Source organism: Chrysochloris asiatica, unplaced genomic scaffold (assembly GCF_000296735.1).
Source record: "Chrysochloris asiatica unplaced genomic scaffold, ChrAsi1.0 scaffold00028, whole genome shotgun sequence".
In the NCBI taxonomy this organism is placed as follows: Eukaryota; Metazoa; Chordata; class Mammalia; order Afrosoricida; family Chrysochloridae; genus Chrysochloris; species Chrysochloris asiatica.
In genome coordinates, this window is record NW_006408546.1 from 15,726,425 (window position 1) to 15,748,772 (window position 22,348).

At 39.7% G+C, this 22,348-nt stretch overlaps 1 protein-coding gene and 1 pseudogene across 4 annotated transcripts in view; both read left to right on the top strand.

The window, feature by feature from the left end:
* ARMC8 (armadillo repeat containing 8) overlaps positions 1-22,348 on the top strand; it is a 150,767-nt gene that overhangs the window by 41,528 nt on the left and 86,891 nt on the right. For 2 of the 4 annotated variants that reach the window (XM_006846611.1, XM_006846613.1), the window contains 4 exons: positions 14,585-14,656; positions 16,701-16,843; positions 16,965-17,062; positions 22,110-22,202. In XM_006846611.1, coding sequence (XP_006846674.1) covers positions 14,585-14,656; positions 16,701-16,843; positions 16,965-17,062; positions 22,110-22,202 — 406 coding nt within the window. The remainder of the gene's footprint in view (positions 1-14,584; positions 14,657-16,700; positions 16,844-16,964; positions 17,063-22,109; positions 22,203-22,348) is intronic. The other 2 variants (XM_006846610.1, XM_006846612.1) reach the window with 1 other exon arrangement.
* On the top strand, positions 1,441-2,505 carry LOC102811716 (annotated as a pseudogene).

Consider the following 22,348-nt stretch of genomic DNA (forward strand, 5'->3'; position numbering starts at 1 on the left):
TCTATTTTTAAATGGTCCTGTCTAATATTAGGAAAATAAAATATTGATAGAGGAAAAGAGGAACCAAAATGATGTTTAGGTAAAAAGGGTTGACCAATTCTTTCCATTTTTACACATTACGTAGTCGCCTTTGAGTCACGCAGAGACCATTACTAGACCAAATTAGGTAGATAGAAGGAGGTGGCTACAGAGTATAAACAACCAAGGTAGCCTACTAATTTTAAAGTAAATTAACTAAATGACGTACAGTTATAGGACTGGTGAGAACCTAGAGAAGTTGGGTGATTTTCTAAGTGAAGGAAAGGATATAGGCTGAAATAATCTGCTTTGAATCCAAAACCATCCAAATTATAAGACGTTAATGAATTGACATCTAGCTTTAGCTACAAAACAGAGTTTTTATCATTTTCCTAGTTATATTAAATTTTATTTTTTCCCAATAAAAATTTTAATATGTTATGTGCCATCAAGTTGGACTCATATTGACCCTATATAGGGTTTCCAGAGAGTGACGAGTGTGTTTGAACCACCAACCTTGTCGTTAGCTGATGCTACAGCACCATACTAGGATAGCCACACAATAGACTAGGAAAAACAGAATGAAACTGAAGGTGAATAATGAGTTTTCACAGTGATTACTGCTCAGTGAGTTAGAGCCATAGTCCAACCCACATAGAGAATTTCTTTGTATAGAACGCACATAAAGGACCCCTTCACCTAGTCAGTATTCCCTTGTTGAAAAATCATATTAAGCATCACATCTGCTTCATTTCAGTTGTTGAAGAGTGGGGAATTTATCCTGAAATAACTTTTTTTGTTAGTATTTAATGTTTAACACAGACTTGAAAGGTTTAGATACAGAATCAGTTCCTTTTCTATAAAGGAGCAGAAAAATTTTCTATAATATTTTCAAATATATTATTAAGTATGACCTCATTAAGTATGGAGTGAGATATGATCAAAGGGAAGAGAGAAGTCACCTGTGTAAGTCATAAACTACAGTTGACCCTCCACATCCACTGTTCTGCAGCCAATTAGAAAATATTGAGGTTGGGGGGAACAATTAATTGGTCAGTCTCTCAAAGGCTAAGCAGAAGTGTAAAGTGCTGTTTACATTGTATTAGGTGTTACACGTGATCTAGAGATGATTTAAAGTATATGAGAAGGTTATATACAAATACCTTTATATAAAATATACTTTATATAAAGAGCAGCCCTGTAGATTTTGGTCTCTGAGGGGGTCCTAGAACCAGTCTCCTTTGGATACTGAGGGATGATTATAAAGGGGCTTCAAAAGTCTATGAATAAAGACGTTCGGAACTACCGACCCGAGAGCTGCCCTCAGAGGGCCAGTGGGGAAGCCAAGTGGGTCGGGCGGGTCCAAGCCGGGCCGGGGGCCATGTTGGGGCCGGACGGCGGCCAGGCTGGACGAACGGCAGAATGGGCTGCACCGTGAGTGCCGAGGACAAGGCGGCGGCCAAGCGCTCTAATATGATCAACAAGAACCTGCGAGAGGCTGGCGAGAAGGCAGCTCAGGAGGTGAAGTTGCTGCTGTTGGGTGCTGGAGAGTCAGGAAAGAATACCATCATCAAGCAGATGAAGATCATCCACGAGGATGGCTACTCAGAGGAGGAATGCCTGCAGTACCGGGCAGTTGTCTACAGTAACACCATCCAGTCCATCATGGCCATCGTCAAGGCCATGGGCAACCTGCAGATTGACTTTGCCGACCCCTCTCAAGCGGATGATGCCAGGCAGTTGTTTGCACTGTCTTGCACAGCCAAGGAGCAGGACATGCTCCCGGAGGACCTGTCCAGCGTCATCCGGAGGCTCTGGGCTGACCATGGTGTACAGTCCTGCTTTGGCTGCTCGAGGGAATACCAGCTCAATGACTCGGCCACCTACTACCTGAACGATCTGGAGCGAATCGCACAGAATGACTACATCCCCATACAACAGGATGTGCTGCGGACCTGGGTGAAGACCACGGGCATTGTAGAAATGCACTTCACCTTCAAGGACCTACACTTCAAGATGTTTGATGTGGGTGGTCAGCAGTCTGAACGGAAAAAGTGGATCCACTGCTTTGAAGGTGTCACAGCCAACATCTTCTGCCTGGCCTTGAGTGCCTATGACCTGGTGCTGGCTGAGGATGAGGAGATGAATCGCATGCATGAAAGCATGAAGCTGTTTGACAGCATCTGCAACAACAAGTGGTTCACGAACACATCCATCATCCTCTTCCTCAACAAGAAGGAGCTGTTCGAGGAGAAGATCACACACAGCCTCCTGACCATCTGCTTCCCTGAGTACACAGGGGCCAACAAGTACGACGAGGCAGCCAGGTACATCCAGAGCAAGTTTGAGGACCTGAACAAGCGCAGACACCAAGGAGATCTACATACACTTCACATGTGCATCCAACACCAAGAACGTGCGTTTGTGTTTGATGCCGTCACCGATGTCATCATCAAGAACAACCTGAAGGACTGAGGCCTCTTCTGAGGGGCAGCAGGGCTTGGCAGGATGGACCACCACCGACTCTGCTCCCCCTAACCTGAGGAAGATGGGGGCAAGAGGACCATGCTCCCCACCTGGCCCACTGACCGCTTCTCCCTCCTTTCCTGTCTCTGCTCTTGGCTCCCCCAAACCCTCTTCTCTAAAGATTTGGGGGAGAGGTTTGTCACAGGCCTCCTGATTTGAAGCCTGCCCTTAGCTGAGGTGCCTGGAATGGCCCTGGTACCTCCTTCCTGGGCATTTGTTCTGATTTTTACCCATTGTCTTATTCTGTGATTGGGGTGGGGTGGGGGATGGGTGGGGGGATGGGGCAGCTGGGGAAGCCCACGCTTGAGTCTCTAAGGCCTGTGGTTGGAGAGACCTACTTCTCCAACCTGGGACTCCTGGCTTCACCTAATTAATACCAGCCTCCAACCCAGCTCAAGTCCACATGTTTACAGGGAGCTTCCTACTTTCCCTACTGCAGTCCTCCTACTCTACTCTAACCCTACTGCTTGGAGGCCCCAAAGAAAAAAGCACAAGAATTGTGAGATCCCACCATTCCTAGAGACCACAGTCCACCTGCTCCTTCTCGTAGCTTTTTTAAAAAAAGAAAAGGAAAAAAAAAAAAAAGTAGAAAACTTTTTAGAGAAAAACTATTTAAAACTGTCAGGTCTTGACCAGCTCCTACCCACTCTCATGCCCTCCAGTGATTCCGTGCCTTGAGTGTGTCTGTGTGTTTACACCCACCCCTCTGCTGGCTTTCCCCGTGTGGGGACAGCACTGTTGCCCTGCCCTCCACAGAATAGGGCTTCAAGGGCCGTTCCAGACAACTGCCAACATCACTGGGGGCCCCACCCGGTAGCCCTGGGCCCTGGCTCCATTACGCTAAATGTAGCTCCTTAGCACTAACCTAGGAACCACTGCTGCCTACTGAGGGGCCAGGCCCCTCATGCCTTCTCCCCAGGCCTGAGTCCTTTAGCACTGAACACTTCCTTGCTTTTTTCACATGTTTTATGGAACTGTTCACCTGGTTTGAAATAATAAAATGTAGAGAAAAAAAATCTATGAATAATTCCATTATATTTTCATTTCCATTTTTCCACAAACTTTTTGAAGCCCCCTTTTATATCTGATAAAGTATCCTAAATTGCAATTCTGAGCTTCCGCTAGTGTAGAGATCTTAAAACAGTTACAGAATATTTTTTGAAGTTACTATAGCATTGATGCAACCCTGTTAAATCGCCTAGTTGCAGATGATTAACTGGTTTTTGTAAATTGTCAAAGCTATTTAAGCACTGCAGGTTTTGAACTTGTTTAAATCATTGTTGTTAGGTGCCATTGAGTGAGTTCCCTCATGCCAGATATCCCTCTTATTTTTATTGCTATACAAAAGATAATATAAGCAAACATGGCTGGATTTGTAGGTTCAAAGTTGAATAGAATCAGAAAGCTAGATTGGAGCCTCTGGTGAACTCAGACAGGTAATTGTGAATACTATAGAACTGTGTGGTTTTCTCCAACAATCCATGCCTAAAAAAATCTCTTCTGAAGTACACTGATGTATTTATGAAATGAGCTTATCTTGGCAATGGCTACATAGTTTTCTAGGACTAGGCAGTTATGTACTGATTTCAGCAGAATGTAGACAGATTCATTCTCATGAGATAAAGATATGAGCATCTTGTGAAACAAAACTTTGGTTTTTGAGGTTTAGTTTAATTTTGATGTTTAAGAGTTAGGATACTTCAAAAGTTGTTTTGTTGTTAGGTGACTCCTAGTGACCGTGTGCACAACAGAATCAAACACTGCAAAAGAAATCTTGTTTCGTGTGTTTTTATTCTGTTACTTTAAAAAGTGCTATGGGTAAACATATATATACTAAGATTACCTTATTACCCAATGACATGAGTCTTATTGAATCCTGTGTATCCTGAGGTAGAATTCAGTCACAAAATTATGATTAAAAGGATGGCAAGATTCTCCGTGAATTATTAGATCAAATTAACATAGTCTTTACTTGCACATGGATAACTATGTGTGTGTATGTATGTAGCATTAACTTTGAACATCAAGAACAAATATATTTGTATGTGTATGTATCGCTTCATATTGTATAATACCACTTAACTGTATGCTGCCATATTATATCCTAATGTTTTAACATATTTTTTATTTTCTTTGGAATGGTGGTTGTTGTTGTTAAGTGCCGTTGAGTCGGTTCCAACTCATAGCGACCCTGTATAAGGTTTCCAAGGAGTGACTGGTGTGTTTGAACTGCCGTCCTTGCAATTTAAACCAATTTTGCAGTTTAAACCAACTTTGTGGTTGAGTACTTATTCTACAGCGCCACACCAGGATTAATCCTTGGAATGATTAAATATATAGAAAATATTTATCCATATCCTAGAAAATGTTTTGACTTATTAAATTTACTCTTCATCATTTCTGGAGCTTGTAAGATGATTTGTAATTGCACACTGATAAAACAAAAAGTTAATCCCTTATTTCTAAGCTAATATTTAATTTTCAAACTTGTGTGTTCCTTTTTTGTCAACAAGTAACAATGAGATGTTATGGAAAGAAAATTAAGTATTATTTACAGTAAATTTGGTCCTGATTTTGTATCAGTCAGATCTGTATCTGAAACTACGTTCTAAAATTCGAAATCACAGGGTCATTTATTTATAAGAATGAACTAAATTATTAAATCCTCAATTCTCTGCAATTTGTATATATATGGTGGTAGTGGTTATGTGCCACCAAGTCAGTTCAGACTCATGGCGTCCATATGTAGGATTTCCAAGGCTGTAAATCTTTACAGGAGCAGAAAGCCTCCTCTTTCTTCCATGGAGTGACTGGCAGATTTGAACTGACAACGATTAGTAGCTCAGCTCATTGTAATCCACTATGCTACCAGGGCTTCTTAGTTTATATATGTGTTGTTGTATTGGGTGTCTGAGAAGTTGCTGGTAAGTTTGAACCACCAACCTTGCGATTCAAAACCAACCTTACTGTGTAGTCCTTACCCCATGGTGCCATACTAGGACTCCAGTTTATATATATTGCTGTTGTTAAGTGCCATTGAGTCCGTTCCAACTCAGAAACCCTGTGTAGGGTTTCTGAGGAGTAGTTGGTGGGTTTGAAATGCTGATCTTACATTTTGTAGTCCAATGCTTATCCTATAGTGCCACACCAAGAGTCCAAGAGTTGCTAAGTTTCACTGAGTCAGTTCTGACTCATAGCAACCCTGTATAGGATTTCCAAGGAGCTGCTGGTGAGCTTGAGCCTCCGACATTGCAGTTAAACCGACCTTGCAGTCCAGTGCATTTGCCCACAGAACCACACCAGGACTCCACATAATACTTTTCTAAGTTGACTTTTGAGCTCAAGTGTCAAGTATGGTATAGATTTCTTAAGTGCCTCCTGAATCAAAGCCTTATGATATAAATAACTTAGATCATTGTAGTCTAATTGACAGTTCATGTATGGCAATAGTAACTTCAATTAAAGTTAAAGTTCAATTAAATGGAAATGAATAAACCTCATTCCCTAACTACGCTGGATACCAGAAAGTTTGCTCTACTTGCATGCGTGAATGTTAGTCTCCCAAAAGAACATCATAATATAATTAATTACAGGGACCAGAACAGTGAGTGTGCTTATAATTTTCAAACTCCAAATACTTTTAAAAGTTGTTTACCATATCATCTTATTCTGGCTACTTAAAAATACATATTTTCTCTGATTTTACAGTTGAATTTCTCATGAACAGTGAGTTTTCATAAGTAGTCAGACTTTATACTCAGAGATTGTAATTTTCAGTATACTGTATACTTTGGCTATTTCATACCAGTTAGACAGATAATGAATGTACAGAATGCTAAACAAAAACTTCTTCAGGTAAGTGAAAAATAATCCTGATTTAAAAAGAAAATCATATAATTGATCTTTAGATGGGAACTTCAGCCTTCAATATTTTTAATGCTAAATTGGTTTTTGTTAGATGATACTAGATTTTTCAGTTAAGATTTATGTGACTTGACTTTAGGAATAGATATGCTCATACCTGATTGACTGGAATTTTGTTTCTCCTGAAAGTTTAGATCCTGTACAAATAGGAAGCACCAACCATTCCTCCCTGGCATTCTCTCCTTCCTGCCTGAGTTCGATAGTCCAATTCAGGGGTTACACAGAAACCAGACAACATACAGTTATGGGGTTTATTAGGGAAGTTAACAGGTTACAGTGCAGTATCAGGCAATGCTCAGGGCACAGTTCCAGTCTGTTGCTGATAAATGCCCACAGGACACACCTTTCTACCATAAACCTCAACCTGAAGGCACTTGGCTCTAGCTCAGTGGATCAGCAAACCTAACCTTCCCCACGTACCTACACACACTTAACTGCCTGGAGACACCCCACTCTACAAGCAAACTTCCTGCCCCAAATCACTCAGCTTTGTTTGCTCCTTGAACTGACAAGCCTTCTGCTCGGTTTCATGCTCTGGTTCTTATTTTTGCTGTAGCTGCTACCCAGCCACTCCTCTAGGGTCACAGCTTTCTGACCCTGGGTCAAGGAGGTTCAGTGTGCAGGGATCTCAAAGTCCAAAGAAGTCTCTCCACTGCTGGCTCTTCTACTTTGATGGTAGTGAGATTCCCTCTCTTGCTTCTAAGATGTATCATTTTATACTCATGCTACAGTTTCAGGTTTTTACAATTAGAGTTAACGCTGCTAACAGCCACTGCAACATCATGTTCTCTTGGTATCTTCTCTCGCCTACTCTTATCCAGACCCAGCAGGGCAGAAACCGTATTTGTTGGAAGTTATAGACTATGGATGGAAGAGACATGAGATAATTCACTACTACACCATAGATCCCAGTTCTTTTTTTATTCCCCCCCTTCTTCAACTTTTTCCATTTTAATAGCAATGTGTAAAATGGGAGTGTTACTTAACACAATAAAACACTGTTTCTTTCTTGGTTTTGATTCCCATCATGGTACTCTGATTTTGGTACATTATTTTAACTTCAGTACCCTTTTTCTCTATTGTTGTTAATTAATAGCTGTTGAGTTGGTGCTGACTCACAGCGACCTAATATAGAGTATCTGAGGAGTGACTGGTGAGCTTGAATGGAAGGTTTACAGATTGAATCAATTTTCCGTTTAACAATTCATACACATTTTGTTACATCTCACTGATTGCAATCTGCACAGTGTAACACACCTTATCACACGTCCTCGCTGCGCTTCCGTTCCATCTCTTCTTAGTTCCTAACCCTTCTGAACTGTGCCCTTGGGTAAATGCTGCCCTTTTGATCTCAAATCGTTATTCTGAGGTATGCATAGCATACTTCCCTAGTATTACTGTTCCCTTTATAGACCTGTCCATTGTTTGGCTGAAAATTGAGCAATCAGGTGAGTTAATTTCTAAACCTGGAGGGTGATTGAGGGCCAGAGGCTCAGGGGTTCCACTGGTCTTTATTTAACCATTAAGCCTGGTCATTTTTATGATTTTGAGTTTTGTTCCACATTTTTCTCCCATTCTACCTGGTAACTTCTAATGTGATCCATTTCAGAGCAGTTGATTGTAGTAGTTGGGCACCCTTTAGTTCTTCTGGTCTCAGGGTGATCTGGATACTTACGTAAAAAACGATCCAGTGTGTCTAAACTCCAGATCTTGCTAAGGGATTTGTTCTCTAACCGTCATCGTTTTCTCTGTGCCCAGGCAACCACTCAGAGCATGTCCTGTACCACATTTCCGTACCGCTCAAGTCACCTTAGCTGCTTCCTCAAAGTGTCTTTTGCATTAATAATTCCTAAGGTTATCTTCCGCAGTCAGTCTCACATACCCATGTACCTGAATGGATTGATGAATTCCTTCCGTAGTTATTGAGTGACTTACAAGTGTTGTTAGTGTTAAGTGCTGTGGAGTCACTTCCGACTCATAGGGACAGGAAACCCTGAATAGGGTTTCCAAAGAGCAGCTTGTGGTTTGCAGTTCGTGCTAACCCTATAGCACCATACCAGGAGTCCCACCAAGTGTTAGTGTGGGGGCATATAAGGATGAATGGCACAGACACCACTCTGGAGGAGTCATAAGTCTTTAGAGGGGAGTCAGATAAGTTAAGAGAGAATGCGCTGCACTGGCCTGCAAGGTAGGTTTGAACTGCAAGGTCAGTGGTTCAAGCTCACCAGCTGCTCTTTGGAGACCCTATACAGGGTCGCTATGAGTCAGATCTGACTCCATGGCACTTAATGACAACAAAACAACACCATGCTAGTGGTAAGCATGGAGGGTCTTTGAACCACAAAGAAGGGATATCAGTTACTTTGGTGTTCTAGTACTGTCTGAATTCTAGTCCATTCCACATTCAGTATATCTTCCTTAGTCACTGCTTCCTTCATGTCTTTCCTTTGATCAAAAATATGACTACTTAATCCCTCCCCTTTTAGTTTGTCTCTTCTCCCTATCACTTTCCTGATTTTATGTTCCATGCTACTCTAAAGTGAACATTTTTTTATCCAGACTCTATCACCTGCCCCAGACAATGCCTGATTCCTTTCTAATATAGTCTTCTATGAGTGATTTTTTTCCTTTGCCCTTCTCATCTACTTACCCAAGTCCTGACCATTTTTTAAGGTTCATCTTAATTCCTACCATTGTCTCAAAACCTCTTAAACTTATTATACATCTGTCTTTCTCAATCCTGTAAGCTCTGATTTTGTGACAACATTCTTACATTTTGTTATTTTTCACTTCCCAAATTAAGTGTAAACTCTTTAAGTCAGGTGTTTCATCGTATCCTTCATAGAGTCTGACACATAACTAAATAAAAAAAAATTATTTGTTGATGTCAGTAATAGATACAAGTAGAGCTGTTTTGTTTGTGTTAACATTAAAAGTTGGTAGGCCTGGTAGCATAGTGGGTTATATGTTGGACTGTTAACCACCAGGTTAGCAGTTCAAATCCACCAACTGCTCCACAAGAGAAAGATGAACCTTACTGCTTCTGTAAAGATGTATACCCTTGAAAACTGTCTACAGGATAGCTGTGAGTTGGAACGAACTCAATGGCATGCAGCAGCAGCAGGCTGCTGATCTGTTGGGAAAAGGATGTTTTTGACCCAAAATTGGAAAAGCCTTTACTGTTTATAAAAACATAAACTTGAAACACTGAAGGAAAAAGGAAATGTATTCAATCATTTAGTTATGATTGCAGGTAATGGAAAAACAACAAAACACTTGGCTTAAATATTGAAGTGTTGAGACTGACTGTCATTTATTATAGGCGTCTGAAGATGCTCCTAATCTGAATTGTAGCTTCCTCATTTGGAAAACGGGGTTACTATTACTCAAGGCTGTGTTGGAAATTAAATACAGTAATGATTTAGATGGCTTTGTAAACCTTAAGGTACTATGTAAATCTTGAATAGTTTTCTTGTTGCTTTCATCTTGGGTAATAGTTGTAAATTTGCATATTATAAAAATATGGGTTTCCCAGTGGTAAGTTTCCTAGAATCACTTTTCTTAAACTATCCATTGATAGTTTCTCAGAATTTTGCAGGTTAGACTGGCATTCTTACCTGTCAGGGGCAGACAGACTATCTAACAAATGCATTGTGTGGTGATAGAGAATACCTAGGGGGCGAGCCTAATTGGGACCTGGGAGTGTCAGGGAGTACTTCCTGGAGGAAGTGACAGTGGAGTCTAAACTCAGACCTAAAGGGTGAGTAAAGTTAGCCAGGGAAAGTACTGTTGTTGTTAAGTGCCATGGAGTGGTTTCCAACTTATAGTGACCCCGTATAGGGTTTCTGAGGAACGGCTATTAAGTTTGAACTGCCGACCTTTCAGTTCAAACCGACCTTATGGTCGGTCCAGTGCTTATTCTACAGTGCTACAAGTATTAGGGGGTGGAATAAGCTGATGAGAGAAAGCAGGAGAGAATAGTGATCAGGACTGAGAGAAGCTTCATTTGGCTGCTGGCTCTGTGATTCTTTATTTCAGGAATTAGCTTAGATCTGCTAAAAGTGAGTGCATGCGGTAATTAGTGTCTCTTTTGGTATTAAATTTTATTATAGAAATGATCAGTTAGCATCCCTTAATAATAACACCTGAATAGCATTTATTTATTGGTTAGTTAACATCTTTTTTGGTGGTTGGTGGTTATGTGCCATGAAGTCGGTTCTGACTCATAGCGACCCGGTACAGAGTTTCCGAAGCTGTAAATTTCAGGATAGTACAAAGAGTGTTAGAAAATAGGTAAAACAAGAGGATGTTATGTCTGATAGCATTAAGATCTCTGCTACAGTTTCAAAGTTTTTAGCTAACTGGTTCTTTTTATATTCCAAAATAAGCTCCCCAAAATACTCATCCAGTGTGTCAGTAATTCAAGCTCCCCAGCTGCTCCTCAGAAACCCTATACTGGGTTGCTATGGGTCGGAATCGACTCGACGGCACTTAACAACAACAACAACTATAATTTACGTATAAACACAGTCCCAAAATAATATGATGGCTTCCTGCCTGTAAAACAACAACAACAAAAATAATTGAGAATATTTCAGTATGTAACTGCTTGGATGTGACTACACCAAAAAGCTTAACAAAGTGGTGGTATGAATGCAAGAGCTGCAGATTAGGAATGATACAGATGTGTGGCATTGACATCTCACATACCATCAGTACTACTCTGTTGGTTGTCACACTTTCCAAAATGAATTACTTTTGTTAAAAAAAAAAAAAAAAAAAAAAAAACTACCTTTAGTTTACAGGGCAAATAACAGTTGTGAAGTTTTCAATTTTCTTTAAAACAGAAACAACAAAAAAAATGCTTTCTGCCCATTTGTAAAACCCTGGGTAGAAATTTCCAAACATTCTCAAACTCCTGAAATGCTCCAGGGGACACAACAAGGCCTCCACCCCCACCTTTGAGAACCAGTGCCCTATAGAACCATGTAGTATTCTAATGTTCTTGATTAAAATGACACTGCTGACCATTTGAAAGAGATCCATATTTGTGTCCGTTCCAAAGAGAGATGACCCAGAAAAATACGGAAATCATAGAACAATATCATTAAAATCAAATGCAAGTAAAGTTTTGCTGAAGATAATTCAAAAACAACTGCAACAATACATTGACAGGGAACTGCTAGAAATTCAGGCCAAATTCAGAAGAGGAAGTGGAACCAGGGATATCATTATTGATGTCAGATGCATCTTGGCAGAAAGCAGAGAATACCAGAAAGAGGTTTACTTGTGCTTTATTTGATTTATTTAAAGTCATTTGTGTGGATCATGATGAACTATGGATAACATTGTGAAGGATGGGTATTCTAGAATAATTGTGCTCATAAGGGATACTGAATGGTTTAAAATTAGGAAAAGTATACGCCAGTGTTATATTGTTTCACCAATACTTATTCAGTCTGTGTGCTGAGCAAATAATCCAGGGTGCTGGATTATGTGAAGAAGAATGTGACATCAGGATTGGAGGAAGATGACTAACAATTTGTGATATGCAGATGATACAACCTTGCTTGCTGAATGGGAAGAGGACTTAAAATACTTACTGATGAAGATCGAAGACTCCAGCCTTCCGTAAGGATTGCACCTCGATGTAAAGAAAATAAAAATCTTCACAAATGGACCAATAAACAACATCATGCTAAATGGAGAAAAGATTGAAGTTGTTTAAGACTTCAGTTAGCTTGGATCCACAATAAACAGTCATGGAAACGACAGTCAAGAAATCAAATGACGCATTCCATTAGGAAAATCTGCTGTACAAGAAAGACCTCTTAAAAGTGTTCTTTGAACAGAGAATGAGGAAGACCATAGAAGAATTGCTACATCTGAGGTATGGTGTTAGAGAAGAATATTGGAAGTACCATGGACTGCCTGAAGAGTAAACAAATCTGTAATGGAAGAAGTGCAGCCAGATGCTCCTTAGAGGCCAAGATGACAAGACTTTGTCTCACATACTTTGGGCAAGTTACCAGGAAGGAACCAGTCTATGGAGAAGGACTTGGTAAAATGGAGAGTGGATGCAAAAAAGGAAGACCCACAACAAGATGGATTGGCACAATGGCAGCAGCAATGGGCTCAAGCGTAACAGTTGTTGAGGATGGTACAGAATTGGTCAGTGTTTTGTTCTGTTGTGCACAGGGTTGTTATGAGTAGGAACCGACTCAACAGTACCTAACAACAACTGACCCATTAAAGTATGTATTTTTAAAGCATTGTATTGATAGTACTGGGTTACTTTGGGTCTTTTTTTTTTTTTTCTGGTTCTCCAGATGTCATTTGGAACCAATCACAAATTTGTGTGCTTCACTGATGTTGTTAAGTGCAGTTGAGTGTATTCTGACTCTTAGCAACCCTGTTTATGTTTTTGTAGGCTGTAATTCTTTGAGCAGAAAGCCTCAGCTTTCTCCCATGGAGTGGCTGGTGGGGTTTAACTGCCAGCCTTGTAGTTTGCAGTCCAGTACTTATCCTACAGAGGGTTCTGCTGTTGATGAAGTAAAGATTGTGTATATCCATAATAAAAAATATTGGCAAATAGGTGATAAATTTAAAAGATTTTAGCCTTCTTAAAAGATAATTGACTGCTTAAGTAGAGATGGGTAACATTATGTTACGTTGTTTCTAACATAAAAATAATATGTGTGACAAGAACAGCAAAAAGAATGGATAGGGAAATGGAAGTATTCTTTTACAAAGCTTGTACTATTCATGGTAAAACGGATAATATTACTTGGAGATAGAGATAAATGAAAAGATGCATATTGGAAAATCTAAAGCAAATACAAAATTAAAAAACAAAACCCAAAAAGGTACAGCTAATAAAGCCATATCCAATACAAACCCTTGCCATCGAGTAGTGTAACGCTACCCTGACTCCATTTTTGAATCATCCGTAGCCCCTGCATGTTCAAATCCTTTCTGAGTGGAAAACTTTTAAGTAGGAACTTTTTCAGTTGCACCTCCCCTCGCCCTCCTAACTAACCATAGCTTGTTTTTGCTTCTGTCAAACAGCTGATGCATACATCCAACAGTCCCAGCAGATGAACCCCTAGCCATACCCTAATGGCTTATGCATATACCCTACCCCTGGTTTGTGCAAGATTATGTCAGATTGCCTATGTATAAATACTCCTTGAAAAATTGGGTCAGGGCTGCAAGTCATTCCCACTTTTAGGGAGGTTGTATTAGCTGGCCAGCTAATACAGGCTTCCTTGCTGGTCCTGAGAGTCTTGAGTGGTCATCTGGGTAAATTGAGACACAACAGTAGATTCTGACTCAGTAATACCACATAGAACAAAGTAGAACTGACCCTTATGGTTTCCCAGTCTGCCCATAAATCCTACAGAAGTCAACTGCCACATCTTTCTCCCTTGGAGCTACTGGTGTGGTTGAACCACCAACCTTTTGGTTAGCCATTTAAACATTGTGCCACCAGGTCTCCATAATAAGATGTTGTTGTTGTTGTTGTTAACTGTCTTCGAGTTGGTTCCAACTCGTAGTGACCCTGTATCGGGCTTCTAAGGAGCAGCATTTACAGTTCAAACTGATTTTCCAGTGTACGTGCTACATGAGGAATCCAGAAAGACAATAAAGGTGGTCAAATGAAATCATTCAAAGAATAGTCCAAAGAAGTCAGAGAAAGAGAAAATAGGGAACAAAGCTTTGGTTCCTGAAACAAGGTCAAATATACTTCTGTTCTGTGGGCTGGTTGCTTATATTTCATGTGGCCTATATTCCTTTATATTCAAAGGACTGGTGCTCTTTTTAAAAGAATTCGATTTTCTTTGTAGTGGAAATGTTTTGCCAGACCTCAGGATGTTTCCCACTCCCTCCTCATTGTCCCTGTCTCCTGTTGTTCAGCCCCGTGGTCACTAGCTGAACCCTGCCCCAGCTCTTTGGTATTCAAAGTAAAAAAGGGCCACGGGCTTTCACTTTGTCATAAACTTCTGTATTTGCCAACCCAAGATGTTGCATAATAAAAATAAACTGAAATTGATTTGAATTGTTCTGTAATATTTCAACATACTTTATATATCTTTTTCTCTTTCCCCGATTTCAGAGACATGAAAAATGCTGTAATTGGAAACAACAAACAGAAAGCCAACCTCATTGTTTTAGGAGCTGTTCCAAGGTATGTTTGCTGTCACCCTCTTTTCTACCACTTAGATAGCATTTCTGCTCTCAACCATAAGACCCATGTTTTTCTGTATTGTTTGTTCTATTTTAGAAAGTCTTTTAATTTTTAAAAATCGTGCCTTGAGGTATTGGAAGTACCTCTTAAAGATATTAAAGTGCTGAGAATAGAAACTATAAGGTGAATGCTTTCTCTTTTGGAAATTCAGGAAGGTCATTGAACCTGTACTAAAGGGCGTGCACAAACATGAGACGTTCTCCATTCTTTCAGAGCCCTGGCACTTTTTTTTGTTTCGTTTAAACTTTTCATTGTGAATTGATTGAAAGATTTACAGATAAGATCATCAGTTTTACATTCAATAGATCATACACTTTGTTTCATCTCAATGATTGCAATCCCTTCCAGGCAACAACAGTCTCTTTCTGACCAGTAAGCCTGGTTTAATTTTTATTTTTAATAATTTTGAGTTCCACATATTTTGCAGCTCTTTTCGGGACCTTCTAATGTGATCCCTTTCAAAGTATTTGGTAGCAGGTATGCCCTGACAGTTTTTTGTAATCAGATTAATAATGATTTTTTAAAAAGATTTCTTCCTTTCTAAGTTTAAAAGAAAAAAAGTTTTCTTTCAAAAATTTCTTCTGATAACCTACTAAGCTTCATTTTGGCAGGTAGTGCCAATTAAAGAATGTCCTCATTGCATTGCTACTCAGAACTAGTCTTTGTGTACAATTGCTGTAAATTTTTCACTCAGAAGTTTTAGTGTTTTGAATTTTTTCTCTTATATGTTTCTTATTTTATGTCTTTTGATATCAGATTAATCGCTTTAATGGTTTTAACATCAAAATACAAGGAGGTTTCAAAAAGTGTATGGAAAAATTTAATTAAAAAGTAATGTAATTTTCCCTCAAATTGAAACCCCCTTGTATATATGAGCTTTAGTTACTATAAAGCTCTCAGCGTTTCTTAGGGGATTGTTGTTGTTAAGTGCCATCAGGTCAGTTCTGAGTCACAACGACCCTGTTATAGGGCTTCCAAGAAGCAGCTGGCGGGTTTAAACTGCCGATCTTGTGATTTGCAATTCAGTGCTGAACTGGACTCCAGCGCCCCACCAAGAGTACTTTCTTTTCTTTTTTAAAATTTTTATTGTGAATTATGTGATAGTTTATATGAGAGAACAGTAGCTTTACATTCATCCTGTCATATTTCATTTCTTTGCAATGGTTACAGTCCCCTCCATGCAGTATCAAACAACCAAAGAGTACATACACCCCACAAGCCTGCCCCTGACCATCAGCACACAGTGTCTCTGCCTTCATCTCTGGCGTCATTGCTACTCTGGGTAGGGTCCCACACTCCACTCTTCTCCCTTGATGATTCCAGGGACCTCTGCTCCTGGACTGCAAAGTCTGTCACTCCCCTCCTTTTGCTACAAAATGTCCACCTTTACATTTCCAACACTCATAGTCAGTCCTGATAGCAGTTATCAGTGCTACCATAAGAGTCCTATCCCCATCTCCTCTCCTTTTCATCAGCCCCATCCAGACAGATTGGAAACCACTCAGTGGAGATCAGGAGTACTTTCTTAAGGGATTAGTGTTTAATATATACATCAATACGCACACTCCTCGCTTACTGGCATGGTTAGGTTCCAAGACTAGGTTGTTATGGGGAAATCAATGTTATGTAAAAATAGATGATGGCCACATTAGGTCACAAAATGGAGGCTGACTATATCATTGCATAGATGCCAGATTATATCATTACATACCTGGTAAACCACTGAGGATCATGGCCTGGCTAAGGTGACTCATAACTTGAATTGTCACAGCCAGTATTATTCTCACCTTACGCCTGAGTTTTTGTTACTGCCAAATGTACATATTAATGCGCAAACTAGTTGAATAGTAAATTTTTTGCTATTGTCAAAAATGGGAAATGTCAGTATTATGGGGGAATATATTGATAGCCTCTGTCTGTCACGTTACTTTTCGTTATTTTAAGTTTTTTATTCTTTCCTGTGAATCAAATTCCTTCTTTTTAGGTTGTTGTACTTACTTCAGCAAGAAACCTCAAGCACAGAGCTAAAAACTGAATGTGCAGTGGTATTGGGAAGTCTTGCTATGGGTACTGAAAACAATGTCAAGTCTCTATTGGACTGCCATATTATCCCTGCCTTACTGCAAGGTAGGTAGGGAAACCATTTTTGTACAAGTAAAGATTAAAATCAGTTTTCAGTATTTTAATTACTTTAAAAATACTTCATAAAGTTGAAAGGAAGAGTTCCAAATCTGATTTCTTTCAACAGGACTCCTGTCTTCAGACCTGAAGTTTATTGAAGCTTGCCTCCGGTGCCTGCGCACTATCTTCACGAGCCCTGTCACTCCCGAGGAGCTTCTGTACACAGTGAGTTGTGAATCTTTGGAGGCATCAGTTACGCCTCAAATAGGCCCTCATTTACTTGGCTTCTCAGAACACAGCATTGCTGTGTCGTGTTTCAGAAAGGTCTCAAGTATGAGTTCTTATTTTATGAATATCAAATGGGCTAGGCTGTGTAAAGAAGTCATGGACTTTGATGAATTTACAAGCTATTAAAGAAGTCCCAGTTTTACATCTCTCTGTGTGTACAAATTAAGGCAGTGTGTTCAATGCTATGTGAGCCTGCAGTGTTCAGCTCACTTTAGGTGAGAGTCCAGCAGAGTAGACTTTACAGAGAACCTAGAATTTGACCTAGGTCTTAAATAATCTAGTAAATTTAGAGAAGTGGAGAAGAAGGATGCCTTTTTAGGAAGGATCTGTTTGAGAAAGACTATGCAGGATGGTGGGCTGAATACTTGTCTAATGGAGGGAGGGCATCAGAAGTAGCATTCCACTGGAGAGATGGACTAGAACCAGTTTGCAAGAAGCTTTCTTTATGGTTAAGAATCAGAGGATAAGTCTGAGAGAATCCAGAGATCTTCAGAGTCATTCAGTGGTTTGAAAGCCTCAAGGATTATAAGGATGTCCTTTGATCTCTTGATCTCATGGGACTTTTTTTCTTTCATTTTCTTTGTGGGATTGTCTACTTTGGTCAATCTGTGCTCATTATATTATGTGCACATTCGATTCTGTTAGTAATTCCCCGTCCTTTCCCGCCTCTCCCGCCTCATCCCTGATAACCACCAGTGAACATTGGTCTGCGCATATATATCTATTCCTGTCTTTTTATAAAAATAGGATCTTGCAATATTTGTTTTCATATGATTGACTTCTTTCATTTAGCAGTATATCCACCAGATTCATCCATGGTATAATATGTGTCAGGGACTCATCACTTTTCTTTATGATTGTGTAAGAATTCCATTGAGTATATGTACTACGTTTTGCTTATCCATTCATTTGTTGAAAAGCAGTTAAGGCTGTTTCCATTTTTTGCTTTTGTGAATAGTGTTGCAGTAAAATAGGTGTGTAAAAGTCTGTCAATGTCTCTGTTTCTACACCTCTAGGGTATATACCAAGGAAAAAATAAATCACAACCAGGATTTATTTTTTTAAAAAAAGACTAATATAGAAACTAGAGTACATTCCATTTATAGAACTCTGGTAGCGTAGTGGTTACAAATCAGTCTGCTCCTGTCACGGTCAGCAGTTCGAAACTACCAGCTGCTTCACAGGAGAAAAATGAGGCTTTCTGCTCCCATAAAGATATACAGCCTCAGAAACACTGTACAGAGTCTCTATGAGTCAGAACCGACTCCACAGCACTTAACAACAACAACAGGAGTAGTATTGCTGGATCTTAAGCTATTTCTATTTTTAATGTTTTGAGGACATGCCATACCATTTTCCATAGTGATTTTAATGATTACATGGGACTTTCTTAATGAAGATGATCCAGGACAACATTTTTGAGTACTTTTTATCCATAGTCAGTTGTAAAAAATGCATTTTACATTGCCACACTATGCACATGTGTCAATTTATGTGTGCCTGTATGTATCTTGGAACAAGTTAAACAAAACAGTTCCATAAATGGAATGTACTCTAGTTTCTATATTAGTCTTTTTTTAAAGAAATAAATCCCGGTTGTGATTCGCTAAGCTAACACAAAGGATCACATTGTCAAATTAGACACACATGAATCTGAGATCTTATCCAGAATTAAGCTTTGCTTATGCAGAATCAAGTTTAGCTTAACCCCTGCTCCTAACCCTAGTCCTGACCATAATCCCGATACTACACGAAACTCTAGATCTAGCTATAGTCCTAAACCTAACTCCTTATTCCTGTACCCACCCCACCTCTCACCCCCCAAAAAGAATATAAGCAATCAAGAGACATAGGCAGAGCAAGTATCAAGTGGGGAGAGGGGCTATTTCACCTGGTTTCCCTAGTCCTTCCTTCATATCGGACTCATGCTGCTCTTGTCCAGGATGAGGCATAAGGTCTGTAAGTGAAACTTGTGGCTCACCTCACACAGCAAGGAATGTCTAAATTATGAAATAGCTCGATTTTATAATTCAGAGATTTATGTTGTTTGACATTCTTCAAAGAGTTATGCCTCATAAACCCGTAGATTGTTTACTGCAGTGGGTCTCAAACTTGAGCATGCACCAGAATTCCTTAAAGGTGCGTGATAAATCACAGACTGCTGGTCTCCACTTCCAGAGTTTCTGACGCAGTGAATCAAATGGATCCCGAGAATATGCATTTCAGACAAGTGTTCTGGATGCTGCTGGTTTTGAGAACCACTGATTTCCTGTAAGCAGCCCTGGACCCGGGATATCCTGTCACATCATACCATAAAGAAGGGCTGTCCTTGTAGCAAATAGCACAAGTCTCTTTTCAATAAGGTCCTGTTGTCGTCATGTTTACAAAGAGATTAAACTATATCACCTGCCTTTTTACACTCTAGGAGCTTCTCCTCTCTTCTCAGTCCTACCCAGTAATAGGGATAGAAGTCGATCCTGGTCAGCTGCTTTGACTCCTGTCTCCTCAATCTTCAGCTGATTTCTTTCATGACCTACTAATGGGTCACAGTGCATAATTTGGAAAACTCTGGCTTAGGCAACCTTAGCCTTTTTAATACATAAGAAAAGTTAAGACCCAGTGAGGTTAAGTGGGGAATTTCACAGTGGGGTGTGTCTAAATTATGAAACATCTCGATTTTATGCCTCAAATTTTATACTTCCGAGATAGTGGAGAATCCATGAAAGGTGTTAGTTGAGGGGGCAAATGACAGAGAGCAGTGTTTCAGTAATGAAATGACCTCTAAGTTTGTATAGAGGCCCCCTGTCCCAGAAACTTGGGCACTGAACCTAGAGCTAGGGCCTTCTATCAAGAGGAAGGCAAGATTTCGAATTTGAAATTCTGTTTGTCAGATGGGTGCCTTTGGGCAAATGATGTAACTTTTTTCAGCCTGTTTAATCAACCTTCCATTGCAAATATCTAGTACAATTGGCCCAAATGAGGCAGTTGTGAAGAAATGGGATGGGAATATTGTAGCAAAGGAAAAAGGAGAGATGGAAGAGCATTGGGGGAAAGGAAGGAGATGGCTGTAGCTCGCAGACTTTAATAGAAGTTCTCTTTTGACCTCCCTGCTTCCATGTCTTCTGCCACTGAAACTTGTTTCCCCTCCCCCAGTTTCTTATCATCCTTTCTTAAGAAATAATAAGTACCTGATTTTCTTTGAGGTTTTTATAAATTTTTCATTTTGTTTTTAAACTGCTTGTGACATCTCACACAAAGGGTTAGAGAACAAGCAAGGGAAAGAGATTCTTCTTCTAGGGAATTATCATTTTCCAGCTTATATGAGTGGACTTCAAAGAATTTGTGTAAAAATTCCATTATCTTTTAATTCTTTTTTTAAAATAAGCTTTTGAAGCTCCTTCATACATCCCAAGCATTCTTTTCATCTAAAGGAAACCTCAAATCTTGTTTTTTTTTTTTCTGACAGTGATGTTCTTGTGAGTTTCTTTGCTCTTTGTTGTCTTTTGTGAAGTTTCTCCAGTTACGGTCTGTGGACCATAACCATTTCCTGGGAACTAGTTAAAATGCAAAAGTGTAGTTCTTATTCCAGAACTACTGAATCAGAATCTCCACATTCAGAAGATCTCCTGGAAGCCTGGTTGAATCCTTATATAGGGTCGCTGTGAGTCAGAATGGATGCAAAGGCAGTAGTCTATCTTATCACCAGCAGTGTGCGATTAGAACTTGAGCTAAGTCTCCTTTTCCATCTGTGGTTCAGGTCAAAATCCCCCTTTCAACTTTCAATTCCTTTACTTCTAAATGAAAGAGACTTGCAGCAGGTTGGGTTGACTCTTGTCTCTTATCTTACCCTATGTGTTGCTAAGTGTCAGCAGTAGGCAGAGAGTGGGCAATAAGAAGATGCTAATTGTATAAACCGTCTTATGTAGATTTAAAATGGCTCCTTGCAATTTGAGAGATTGTTAGTGATTTGTGATACTTATCTCAGAGTCCACATTTTCAAGATTTATTTTGATACATTAATTCCTCCTTTATGCTATTAATTATTATATATCAAATTACCTCACAGTTCCAGAGTAGATTTCTGTGAAGAGTTTTATTGAAATGGTTTTGTTTTAATGTGGAGATAAAAGTAGTTTACAGGAGAGGAAAGTAAGAATTTCCTCACTCTGACAAAATAATGCTGCAAAAATAATTTGTATATGTTATTGTTGGTAAGTTCTGTTGAGTCAGCTGACACATAATGACCCTGCATATGGTTTCCAAGGAACAGCTGGGACTTGCAATTCTAATTGACCTTGTTGTAGTTGTTAGGTGCCATTGAGTTAATACCAACTCATAGTGACCTTATGCACAGCAGAACGAAACACTGCCCAGTCCTAGGCCAACCTCACTATTGTTGTCACACTTGAGTCCATCAATGCTGCCACTTGGCCAATCCATCTCATTGGGGGTCTTCCTCTTTTTCTCTGACCCTCCACCTTACCAAACATAATGTCCGAAGTTTGAGAGGCGAAGTTTGTCCATCTTGGCCTCTAAGGAACACTCTGGCTACACTTCTTCCAAAACGGATCTATTGGTTCTTTTGGCAGCCCATGGCACTTTCAATATTCTCCTCTAAAACCATTACTCTAAAGCATCAATTCTTCTACAGTCTTCCTTATTCAGTGACCAGCTTTCGCATGCATATGAGGTTATTGAAAATACCAAGCCTTGGGTCAGGCGCACCTTAGTCCTCAAATTGACATCTTTGCTCTTCAACACTTTAAATTTAAATTAATTGACCTTATGGTCCATTTTATAAGAAGTGGAAGTTGCCACGGATGAATATTAATGAAACCCTTTTCCTTGCCTTGTGTTTTATTTTACTATATTAGACATTTGATTTACTGGTAAGATAAAAGACTTGACTATGCTTATGGAAATAGTTTGTCTAGTCGTGGTGCCTAAGATCCTGTTGCTGTACTTTCCTTCCCATCCACTCTAGGATGCCACGGTGATCCCGCACCTCATGGCACTGCTCAGCAGGTCTCGCTACACCCAGGAGTACATCTGTCAGATCTTCTCACACTGCTGTAAGGTAAGAACCAGAGTAAGTGTTCTCTAAAATGTCTTAATGTGCCCTCAGAATATGTGCTTCACTGTGTATCCTTCCAGAGGTAATCTATACATATATTGTTGTTGTTAAGTGCTCATAGTGACCCTCTATAGGGTTTCTGAGAAGTG